Source organism: Microtus ochrogaster, chromosome 7, assembly GCF_000317375.1.
Source record: "Microtus ochrogaster isolate Prairie Vole_2 chromosome 7, MicOch1.0, whole genome shotgun sequence".
Lineage (NCBI taxonomy): Eukaryota > Metazoa > Chordata > Mammalia > Rodentia > Cricetidae > Microtus > Microtus ochrogaster.
The window spans coordinates 45,159,586-45,172,240 of NC_022014.1; the positions used below are offsets into that span (position 1 = coordinate 45,159,586).

General features: G+C 50.7%; 1 protein-coding gene across 1 annotated transcript; it reads left to right on the forward strand.

The window, feature by feature from the left end:
* Positions 1–274: 274 nt before the first annotated feature.
* Il13 (interleukin 13) lies at positions 275–2,831 on the forward strand. The gene is made up of 4 exons (XM_005350303.1): positions 275–421; positions 1,687–1,740; positions 2,342–2,446; positions 2,733–2,831. Exons 1-4 carry the CDS (start codon positions 275–277, stop codon positions 2,829–2,831), a joined length of 405 nt encoding a protein of 134 aa, XP_005350360.1.
* Positions 2,832–12,655: the final 9,824 nt, after the last annotated feature.

Genomic DNA, 12,655 nt, shown 5'->3' on the forward strand with positions numbered 1-12,655 from the left:
ACTATCTTGGAAACTCTGCCCCAGACCGCTCTCAATCAATCCACTACATCAGACTCTAGACGGCACTGGATTTTCCAAAAAAGCAAAAAAAAAAAAAAATCAAGATGAGTAAAGATGTGGTTTTTAGATAATGCCCAACAAAGCAGCGACCAGGGGTGAGGCGTCACCCCTTGGGCCTATAAAAGCTGCTGCAACAGGCTAAGGCCACAAGCCACCAGCTTAGGTCAGCATACGCTTCTTCTGCTCCTCGCTTCTCTTGTTGGCTCTGGGCTTCATGGCGCTCTGGTTGACGGCAGTCCTGGCTCTCGCCTGCCTCGGTGGTCTCGCTGCCCCAGGCCCGGTGCAGCGACCCCTGGCTCCTTCCGATGTGCCCCTCAGGGAGCTTATTGAGGAGTTGATCAACATCACACAAGACCAGAGGGTGAGTAACACCCCCCCCCTCCCTGGAGCACGTCGTGAGCAGGCTGAGTCTGGCCCTGTGTGTATGACCGAGGAAGCCCCCAGTCCCCAGGCTCAAAAGTGAGGGAGAAGAGAAGCTAGCCTGGGGAGGGGGCAGCAGTGTGGCCAGTAAATTGTCCCCTAAAAGAAAGACCTTTACAAGTGAGCAGGTTTATGCCAAGAAAACCTGGTGGAGAGAGGTTTGTAGCTGGGAAACCGGATAGCTCTCAGACTCTCACAGTCTAGGGGCAGTCAAGGCGACAGGGAAGGGTTGGGATGTGGATCCAGAGCTTGCTAAGAGTGATCAAAGAATGGTGAGCAAAAGAGAGTGCCAGGGGATCCTTAAAACTCTGGGATGGCCAGTCATCGTCAGGGGCCTGCAGGAGGAAGGGTGGCAGTGGGGCCGAGGGATGACAACTTTAGCTCTGGAAGGCTGATTACTGTGGTTTAACCAAAGTGGAGGACTTTCTCAAAATGGCGGGGCCATGGCTAACAAATGGACCTTGAAGTAGTTGGCAGGGTCACTAGGGGCCTGGTCCCCCTCCTACCAGCTCAACACAGGGGAAAGCAGGACAGGACACCTCCCAATGGGGTTTCCTGCGCCATGACCCTGTCATGATGTTCCAGGCATGATGTCAAGCAGTTGGACGGGACTTGTAGCATCAATTTCCTCCCTATACCATCTCTGCTTGCACTGCCTGATCGTTGATGATTGCTAAGCCTGGTGTTATGCTGTGTTGTCCCTGCTGGTACCTCTACAGGCAGGCACAGTGGCTTCATTTGGCAAGGTTCAGGGAAGTTAATGTCAGAGTCTAGACTCAGGCCTTGCAAGTATCGTATGAACCTTTGTGTGTGTCTAACATAGCACCCCACTCAGAGAACAAACTAGGGATGCATCGGACTCCTACTGCCACAGGTCTGACTTTACCAGGCCAGCAGCAGCTGCTCCCATCCCTCTACCTGACCCCACTCTGACCTTCTCAATAGGCCCCCTTGCTCTTGCCCAGACTGTGGTAAGCTTCAAAGAAGCCATTGTCCCTGCCAGTAGCCGCTCAATGTTCCTCTCTCAGCTCCAGGACTCTAACCCTGCCCCCAGCCCCTCCTGTTGAGTAGACATTGGAGCTCAGGGTGTTGGGTGATTGTCAGGCCCGGCTCTATGCTACACTAGGGGTACTTGTGGACCTGGTCTGGCTGGGGCAGGCCCGTGACTCTTGCTACCATCTGCTCATGGTGTCTTTCCTTCCTCAGGCTCCCCTGTGCAATGGCAGCATGGTATGGAGCGTGGACCTGAGAGCTGGCGGGGTAAGGAGCCTGGGCTTCAGGGATGTGGTGGCGGCTGGAGGCCTGGGGTTTCTTTCCTCTATTCCTGCTGATGGGGCTTTGCAAGCAACCTTCAGAGCAAGACATGCCTGGACTATCAGGATTTGAGAGGTTGAGGCAGGAGGATTACCATAAGGAATATTACTATATAGGAAGTTCCAGGCTGGCCTGGGCTGCAGAGTGAGAGCCTGCCTCACAAAAATCAACAGTCAAAGCATACTCTAGCTCAGTGGTTCTCAGCCTTCCTGATGCTGCGACCCTTTGATACAGCTTCTCATGTAATAGCGACCCCCAGCCAGAACATTATTTTCATTGCTATTCCATAACTGTAACTTTGCTACTGTTGTGAGTCATAATGTAAATATCTGATATGCAGGATATCTGATATGCAGGATATCTGATATGCAGGATATCTGATGTGGGACCCCAAAGGGGTTGTGACCCAGAGGTTGAGGACCACCTCTCGAGGAGCTACCCACTCACTCCTCAGAATCTAGGCTCCTCCTGCCCCCTATACCCGTCTGGCCAGCCAACTGCTTTCCTGTAACCTGAGCCAGCCCAACACCTGCATCTTCTCCCACAGTTCTGTGCAGCCCTGGATTCCCTGACCAACATCTCCAGTTGCAAACCCATCTACAAGACCCAGAGGATACTGAATGGACTCTGTACCCGGAAGGCCTCAGTGGGGGTAAGGTTTGCTCCACTGCGGCACCCACTCCTGTTAGCCTGCTGAGCACCCCACGGATATGTCGCCCCAGGAGCGGGTCCACTATGGCAGCAGGGTCCCGGATTTAGGGACTTACAGGTCCTGGGCTCAAGGGCTCCCAACTTTTACCTGAGCCACACTTGTAAAGCAGAGACAAAAACAGAACCCACCTGGCAGGGACTTTTGGGAACATTGTTTGGCACAGCCCCTTGGAAAGTCCCTGACCTTGGCGTCCTGCTAACGGGTGGGCCTCTCTGCTGTTTTACAGGTTTCCAACCTTTCAGACACCAAAATCGAACTGGCCCAGTTTATAACAAAACTGCTTAATTACTCAAGGCTACGTTATCGCCACAGCAACCGATCCTGAAGACAGAAAAGCACAGATGCAGGCCCTGGGCGTCACAGCTGTGGAGCCATCGCTCTTGCTCAAAGCAGACCTTTCTTGGGGAGGCAGGGAGGAGGGCTGGGGATGGATGAGATTGGTTTAGCTTTGGCCTCAGGCTGCCTGCATAGTGCCAGGGGGCTTAGCCTGGCAACCTCCCCTGTCCCCCCATCCCTTGCCTGTGACCCTGCTTCATCCAGGCCAACTGAGGCAGAAGGCAACTTGGACACATTTCTTCTTGATCTTATTTATTATGGTTGTATGTTATTTAAATGAGTCTGTCAGTATTGGGGTGGGGGAATGGTTTGCTGCCTATGTCCCCAGTGGGCTCTGGGGTCCCTGGCAATAATCACTGTATACACAATTCTGCTACCTCGCTGGGGCCTCCAGGTCTCACCTCAGGCTGGGGACAGGAGGGAAGGCCAGAGCCACACTCCTGTCTGCCAGCAGGCAGCAACCAGCCCTCAGTCATAAAGTAACTTATTGTTTTATCCTTATATTTAAAATATTAAATAGGTTAGCAAAGAGTTAATAATATATGGAAGAAATGTCTGTTACACTTAAGGTGATGTGTGGGGAGTGGGGGCAAGGGTTGTCACTGAACCTGTTTTTTCATTGACTGTCAAACTAGAAACCAGAAATAAAGATGGTGACAGATAGCCCTGTCTGTTTTTGCTGTCTCTTTTGATCCTTGGGGATGCTGACCTGTGTGGGCTCCAAACTGAGGAACTCAGTGTGAGACAGGCTCCTCAAAGGAGGTAGGGGGAATAAAGGGAAAGGCCTAGGCTGAAAGCAAACCCTCTGGGCGAGGGGAGGGGAAGTGGAGGGTACCCTCCCTGTCTACTGTTGGTGAACAGCGGGAGCTTGGGCCAGGAAGCTGGGGTTCAAGGGGGATGTCTAGAGCAGGCAGGGGACCTCTTGGGTATCTCCTGATGACTGGCCAGCTGTGTCTGCACCACCCACACAGTCTCAGGTCTCCCTTGCCACAGGGGGAGTCACAGAAGAGTCTGAGACGCGGTGAGGGCAGGAGGCTCGCCCAAAGCACATGCTGGGAGGGAACAACGCCCCACACCGCCTCTCTTCAAAAGCCACCGGCATAAATTCATGGCTCTTCTCTTCTGTCTGCTTGGGTGCCCACTGTTGAAAGGGCATTCACTACTTACATTAGCGACAGTCGGTTCAATTTCTGGACCCCACTCATTGCTGCTTTGTAAGCCAGGATGAATCAGTTGACATGTGGGGGACTAGGAAGATAGACAAGGGCATAGAAGATGGCACACCAGGGCAGGGAGACTGTCTTCCGCTTGCTGGCCCAGAAGCTGGAGTGGTGAGAGTACCTGCATCAGGAAGCCCTGGCTAACACGATGTCTGCCAGCACCTTGAGAGATGCTACCCAGAGCAGAAAGAGGCCTAGAAGGGCAAGGTACCTTGGCAGCAGGTGGGAAGTGAGGTTGAGACCACTCAGACTCTGACAGGCAGGCAGGCAGGTAGGCACCCTCCTGGGGCAGGCTGGAACCGGTGCTCACAACGACACATCAGCCACGCAACACCAGAAGACATGGCAGGAGCTCAGCCAACTCTTGGGGAGTCAGTGTTCCCTTCTTGCTTCACTGCCAACAAAGGAAAGAGGGGAAGAGGCCAAGCAGCGGCACTGGGAATCGGCCACCCTGGAAGAGAGGGAGAGAATCCCTGCAGAGGGTGTGGGATGTGTGCAGCAGGGCAGGACTGGCTCCCAGTAGTGCCAAAGGGATCACGTTTGCTGAGGACCATCTGTGGCTGGCACAGTACCAGCCACCTAGATCAGGGACTGCAAGACACAGTAACAGACAGAACTTACAAAGGTGTGTGTATCGGGGGGATGTTCTCCTCCATCCTCCCTGCTGGGGTACTGCTGGAAAGTCAGGGGTGAGCAATGATCTTGGCCTCCTTCTCCACCCATAACCTAGAATAAAAAGATAGATGGATTGTTTTGTTTTGTTGGGGTTTTTTTTTGAGACATGGTTTCTCTGTTAGCCCTGGCTGTCCTGAAAAAAATTCTGTGGACCAGGCTGGCCTCGAACTCAGATTCACCAGCCTCTGCCTCTCAAGTGCTGGGACAAAGGTGTGTGCCATCAAAACCATCTTGGTTGATTGTTTAAGAAAAGGGTGGTGTATACAAATGTGTATAAATGTGTATGTATGTATGAATGTGCATTTGTACACATGTATATGATGTGTGTGTGACTATGCATGTATATATTTATGTGTGTATTACTGTGTATGCGAGTGTGTGTGTGTGTGTGTGTGTGTGTGTGTGTGTGAAAAACTAGAAGTCAACCCTGGGTGTTGTTCCTCAGGAGTAATCTACCTTGGTATTTTTGTTTGCTTTATTTTTGGTTTTTCAAGACAGGGTTCTCCTGTGTAGCTTTGACTGTCCTGAAACTCACTTTGTAGACCCGGTTGGCCTTGAACTCACAGAGATCCTCCTGCCTCTGCTTCCTGAGTGCTGTGATTAAAGGTGTGTACCACCATCGCTAGCTGAACCTTGTTTTTCTATATAGGTCTCTCACTCACTGGTTTAGAACTGGCCTGTTAAGCTATCTCTGCTGGCTGGTCAACCATCCCCAGGGATGGTTCAGTCTCTGTCTCCCAGAGTTGAAGTTACAAGTGTGCCCCATCCCACCCTTTTTCTAGTGCTTCCAAGGCAAATGATTTACCCACTGATCCATCTCCCCAGGCCCCAAGAATGATGATTTTCTGTGCATTCTCTCATCAATATAGTTTCATCTTTACCCTGGTCCTCTCTACCTGACCAAGGTGTCATCTGTCTGGGGGTAAAAACACTTGCTGTGCAATCCTGATGACCTAAATTCCACCTCTGGAACTTGTGCAGAAGGTATGACACTGTGGTAGCACCCATAACCCCAGGACTCTTACAGTAATATGGGAGGTGAAGACAGGAGAATTGCCCAGAAGCTCATGGGTCTGCTAACTCCCAAAAAAGACAGAATGACAGGGCTGGAGAGATGGTTCCGGGGTTAAGATCTCCCAGCAGCCCCAGGTTCAATTCCTAGCCCCCACTCACACAGTGGCTTACAACCAACTGTAACTCCAGTATCAGGAGATCTAATGCCCTCTTCTGGCCTCCATGGTCACTGCACACACACTGCACACACACAAGCCCTTATCACATAAAATAGAAAAATAAAATCTCGGTAGGGGATGGTGACGCACACCTTTAATCCCAGCATTCGGGAGGCAGAGGCAGGTGGATCTCTGTGAGCTCGAGGCCAGCCTGATCTACAGAGCAAGTTCCAGAACAGGCTCCAAAGCTACACAGAAAAACTCTGTCTTGAAAAAACACAACAAACAAACAAACAAACAAAATGAAAAACCTCAAAAAAATTTATGCTTAAAGAAAGAACCAAAAAATTGTTCTTTGACCTCCATGTACACAGTGGCACAGGTGCACTGCAGGTAAAAATGTGTGTTCACACACACACACACACACACACACCAATCTCTTTCTCTTTCTTCTTTCTCTCCTCTCTCCCTCTCTCTGCTCTCTCCCCTGTCTCTCTCTCTCTCTCTCTCTCTCTCTCTCTCTCTCTCTCTCTCTTTTCCTCCTCCCCCGCCTTCTCTCTCTCTCTCTCACTCTCTCTTTCCTTTCTCCCCTTCCCTCCTTCTCTTCTCTCTCTCTCTCTCTCTCTCTCTCTCTCCTCTCTCTCTTCCATGCCTTTTCTGGCCACCAGGGGTCCACAGCTAGCTGCATCCTCAACCACCACAGCCCAAATCCTTTATACAGGACTGTGTGCCTCAGACAAGGGCAGACCTGTGGTCCTTAATAGGGTACACTGGACCCTTCAGGAACAAAGGAGACTTACATTGCCACAGAATGAAGCTGGCATCGCTGACGGCAAGGAGGTGGCCCAGTCAGGAACAAGAGAAGGAGGAAGAAGCAGGAGAAATGTAAGTTTGAAAACATCACCTCAAAGCCCTACAGGGACCATGGCACTCCTGGAAAGCTGCTGGGAGCTTTCTCCCATACATAAGGGCAATTCTCAGCAGTGCCCAGAGACAGGGGCACTGAGAAGAGGTAAAGGCCCCTGAAGAGTGGGGGAGGCAGAGTTGGCCAGGGTATGGGGTGAGTGGCCCCTCAGCTCCCCAGGCTCAGGAGGTTTCACTGAAGGAGGGAGGGAGGGACAGGGCTCAGATGAGAAGTGAGACACGCACTCTGTTTCCGCTGAACTCAACAGTAAGCACTTGTACCACTCAGGCAAGGTGTTGAAAACAGTCACATCAAGGGCTTCTCTGGGGCCAGTCCCTGAGGTGTTCAGGACAAAGAGGAGCCAGGCAAAGGATGAGTCTGTCTGTTCCCTAGCGCTGAGGGCAGCTAGGAGGATGGGCTGGTCCAGCCATCGGCTGTCACATCTATACTGATGTGACCGTCAGCTGGTCAGTGGAGGCCAACCTCAGCTAGCCCTGCTTCTTCTCCCTGCTGAGATGGTGGCAGGTGCTGCTGGCCGTGTGTCTTGGCTGGGGGCACCCTGGTCGTATGGTCCCATGCTTTAAGCTGTGTCCACAGTCACCCCTCCACCACACTGCCCTCCCTTACTCTGAAAACTAAAAGTCACCAGGCCTCACTATCTTCATTCATTTCTCAGCTCCACCCAAAAGTGACAGAGTGCATGGCTTACAACGAACTTTCTCAGATCAACTGATTTCTCGGCAGCCAGGGAGGCCCCCCCGTGACGTGACGAAGCCGTTCAAAATCCCAGAACCAATTTTCTACTTACGACCTCACTTTCTGTTGCTCTCTCTCTCCCTTCCTCTCCACAGTGCCATCGCGAGTGGAAAGTGATCCCCTCACGGAGTGACTGCCGAAGAAATGCCCGCCCCCAGTTCTGCCCTGCCTGGGCTGTTGTGTGGTCAGAGGTGACGCAGGCACCCAAATTAAATATAGCAGATCTCGTCATCTCTGCTCTGAGCACCGCAGTGGACCAGTGCGTGGGGGCTGCGCAGTTCTTCCTGAAACCCTCCCGGGGAAACAGCCAGGCTGTCCCCTACTGGATTGGCCACCTAGACCCATGACCCTACTCAGGTTCACACTGGAGGAGTTCAAGAGACATCGAGGAAGATAAAGCAGCTTGCTTGCCTGTTTTCACACGTCTGCTAAATATCTCTTTATCATGAGTATCCATCCATTCCCTAGTGGGGCCAGGGGCAAAGACACATCTCGTATAGAAAACAGAACATTGCTGAGGTTCCTGGAAGGGACAAGTCAGGACTGGGGCTGGAGAAGGAACTAATAGCATCCTGGTCCCCTAAACTCTCTCAGGAAGGGATCATGTCTGGGAAGGCATGGCTGCAGCCTGGCCAGATAAGCCATCTGCTCTCCTGGGCCTCCAGGCCTTCAGATCCATGTTGGGTAGTGAAGGCACAGAAGGGAAGTGTGCCAGGAGGCGCTCATCTACCTGAGTCTGACGCTGAAGTGACACCAAAGTCCTGAGGACCCAGGAGAGCACTGCTGGCTTCAACGACCTTCCTTTCTCTCTTGAGAACTCTTCAACAGACAGTTGTCCACACACGTGACTGCTGTTTTTTCTTCCCTCTTCTCTTGTGCCCATGCTTTGGTGGTATCCCCTCTGTGCCTGTGATCATGGTCTTTTGATCCAGACCTTTTGAGGACATAGGTAGACATGTAGCCAAGGGTTCGGGGCAAGGACTTCAGGATTAAATTAACTCTGACTTCAAGTTCCATGGTGTCCCTGATTACAGAAATTGTTACTTGGGCCAAGTCTCAGGTTTCAAGCTAAAGCAGAGTTCCACCCACCTGCCCATCCATCCAACCATTTATCCATCCATCCATCTACCCACCCATCATCCATCCATCCATCCATCCATCCATCCACCCATTCAACAATCCAACCATCCAACCATATATCTAACACCTATCCATTTGTCCATCTATCCACCCATCAATCCACTCATTTATCCCATCTAATCATCCATCCATTCATCCACCCACATATCCATCTGTCCATCCATCTGTCTGTCCATCTATCCATCTACCCATTCAGTCACCCACCCATCCATCCACCTATCCCATCCAACCACCCAACCAACCATCTGTCCATCCATCCATTCATCCACCCACCCACCTACACAGCCAATTAGCTAGCCAGCTACCTACCCACCCACCCATCCATCCATCCATCCATCCACCCACCTACCCATCCATCCATCCATCCACCCACCTATCCATACATACATACATACATACATACATACATACATACATACATCTGTCCAACTGTCCATCCATCCAACCATTTATCCACCCAATCATCCATCCATCTATCCATCCATCCACCCACCCATCCATCCCATCCACCCATCTGTCTGTCCGTCCATCCATCCATCCATCCATCCATCCATCCATCCATCCATCCATCCAGTCAGCAAGGGTTCACCACAGTCTTCCCACTGATATGGTTCCTGAGCACAGCAAGGGTCAAATCTAGGGAGACAACAGAGCAGACAGCACAGGGATAGCTCTGAAGCCTCAGAGAGAAGCCCAGCAATAGGAGTACAGAAATCCAAGAGCACCTCACTCATGAAATAGTGTGAAAACAGACATCTGACTGGACAGAGCTCATGTGAGGAAAACTCTTTGCATTAGGAGGAGAAAGGCAGCAGGTGGGGATACTGCAAGGGCCCAGGTCTCAACCAGACGCAGCTGAGGCCTAACTCGGGCACTCTGGAGGTGAGGTAGGAGGATCAGGAGTTTGAGGGCTGTGAGAAAGAACTCCAGGCCAGGCCATATCTTGTTGATAGAGGTTTCTGTCCCACCTCGTCCTACAGCCATTCAGTCCCAAAGAAACACACAGAGGTCTACAGTAATCATAAAACTGGTTGGCCTATTAGCTCAGGCTTCTTATTAATTCTTATACCCTACATTAGCCCATAATTCTTGTCTGTGATAGCCACATGGCTTGGTGCCTTTTATCAGCAAGGCATTCTCATCTTGCTTCCTCTGTATCTGGATGATGACTACAGACTGAACCTTTCTTCTTCCCAGAATTCTCCTAGTCTGGTCGCCCCACCTATACTTCCTGTCTGGCTACTGGCCAATCAGCATTTTATTAAACCAGTACAACTTATAAACCTTTACAGAGGACAAGACCATTGTCCCACAGCAATATCTGATTCAAGTTTTAGGGGCTTTGTTTATTTGTTTTGGTTTGGTTTTGGTGTTTGTATGTTTGAGGTAGGGTTTCTCTGTGTAGTTCTGGTTGTCCTGGAACTTACTTTGTAGAGAAGGCTGGCCTCAAACACACAGATCCACCTGCCTCTACCCCCCAAATGCTGGGATCAAAGGTGTACGCATCAATGGCCTGGCCTGACTCAGGGTTGTTTGTTTTTCTAATTCAGGTTTTAATAGAGCCATTCTGGTAGCTGTGCAAAGTGGGGGCACGAGGGCGGGGCTAGGAAGACTGCTTACCCAGCTCCTGTAGAGACCCAGGTGGGAAAGGTAGGCAGAATATCAGCAGAGGAGTAAGAGATGATCTAATTCTGGAAGGGTGTGTTGTGTGAGCAATATGTGTGCAAATTACAGTTATGCTCAATATTATACAAAGTAAACATTCATAAAATATGTACTGCACGTTACTACAAACATATGGCTTTTTGTTTGTTTGCTTTTCGAGACAGGGTTTCTCTGTGTAGCTTTGGAGCCTGTCCTGGAATTCACTCTGTAGACAAGACTGGGCTCGAACTCACAGAGATCCGCCTGCCTTTGTCTCCTGAGTGCTGGAAGTAAAGGCATGTGTCACTACCACCTGACTCATAAATATGGTTTTTATGATTTTCTACTTGTGTGTGGGGTGGACACCTTCTGGGGAGCTGAACTCAGGTTCCCATGCCTACTCAGCAAACTCTCTTACCCTTGAGACATCTTCCCAGCCTCGTATATTTAAATTTATTATCCATACACACTTTTCTGCAGAGCCAGAGGTGAAACTCAGGGCTTTACACATTAACCGAGTGTTCTACCACGGAGCTACACCTCTGAGCCTCATATCCATGTTTTGTTTCTGGTGTCTGTTTGGTTTTCTGAGACAAGATACTCCTGGCTGTCCTAGAGTTTGCTGTGTAGACCAAGCTGGCCTTGAACTCTAAGAGATCCTCCTGCCTCTGCTACCCAAGTATTGGTATTAAAGCATGAGCCACCATGTCCAGGACCCCATATCAGTTTTTTTTAAATCTTTAACTTTTAAAAAGTTATGTGTGTAATGTGTGTGTGTGTGTGCATTGCCCCCAGGAGGCCAGAAGTGGGCATCTGATCCCGTGGGGCTGGAGTTACTTACAGGTGGTTGTAAGTTACCTGATGTGGGTGCTGGGAACCTAACTGGGTCCTCTGCAAGCAAGTACATGCTCTTAACTGCTGAGTCACCAACTGTTGAGCCACCTCTCCACCCTTGAAGAAATTTATTATAATCTGAGTGGTGGTGGCACACACCTTTAATTCCAGCACTTGGGAGGCAGAGACAGGTGGATCTCTGTGAGTCTGAGGCCAGCCTGGTCTATGGAGCCAGCTCTACAGAGTTCTAGGACAGCCAGGGCTACACAGAGGAACACATAGAAAATTTCAAATACTTACAAAAGTGCTGCTCTAGTGGTGATTACCAGCCTCAGTGGTTAGCGTGTGGGCACCATGGTCTCATCTCGGTTCTCCTTACTCCCCTGTTGACAATGACCAACCCAGGTGTGAGCAGGGGCTGGGCTGGGCCGGACACAGCAGGTGAAGTCTGTGTGTCCTGTGCGTGAGGAACCTGAACTCAGGTGTACCCCATCAAAGCTGAATTAAAGACGCCAGGTGCCTCCCTGAAGCCTGAGCCTGGCACAGCCTGCCCTCCCTCGTGTGAGGCCACGCCACAGCGTCTAAGTCCTTCCATTCTACCTCTGTCCCCATTGCACTGGGAAGCCGCCGTGCTGCCGTCACCATTTTATCAGTTCCTCGCTCTTATCTCCCATCACCTTCCACTGGCCATGATGACCGTGACCCCTCACTTCTGCTTCTTGGGACTGGGCTTCCGACCCTGCCTGTGCAGGACTCCTAGCCAGGTCCCTACCCCTCTTCCGGCATCACTGGAAGGTCACTCGTGGGTCACTTCTTATCCCCACATGTTTCTCAACCCGGTAGAAGTCTGTCGATGAAAACTCCCCCGTCGGCAGAGCCACAGAGGCCCCTCAGCTTAGCACTGCTGACCTCTGACCCTATCTTGCACCTTCTAGCTGTCCTCTCCCAGAAGGACAGAAACCCAGGTCACCTACGGCTGTCTCCTCACTCACGCCAAAGTGATGTTGCCACCATGGCTGCGGCATGACCACAGCTGGGTTTGGGGGTTATTTTAGGTTTCTTTTCATATGTGTTTATGCGTGTGCTTTTCTCCTGCTGTGCCAGGTACCTCACCAACTCTCTCTCTTGATACTTATTACCAATACATAGTTTTCCCACACCCTACTCTACTGTCAGCCTGGCTTCACTAGGACACCCAGACAGAATAACTTTCCTAAAGTCACTCAGAAAGTCATCTGGAGCTGGATTCAGAGGAGGCTGATTTGAGTCTTTCTTAGATATGTGTGCATATACATGTATGTGCATCCATGTGTGTATAGATGTATGTACATACACATGTGTGTACAGAAGTATGTACATACACATGTGTGTACAGAAGTATGTGCATATGCATGTGTGTATAGATGCATGTGCATATGCATGTGTGTATAGAAGTATGTGCATATGCATGTGTGTATAGATGCATGTG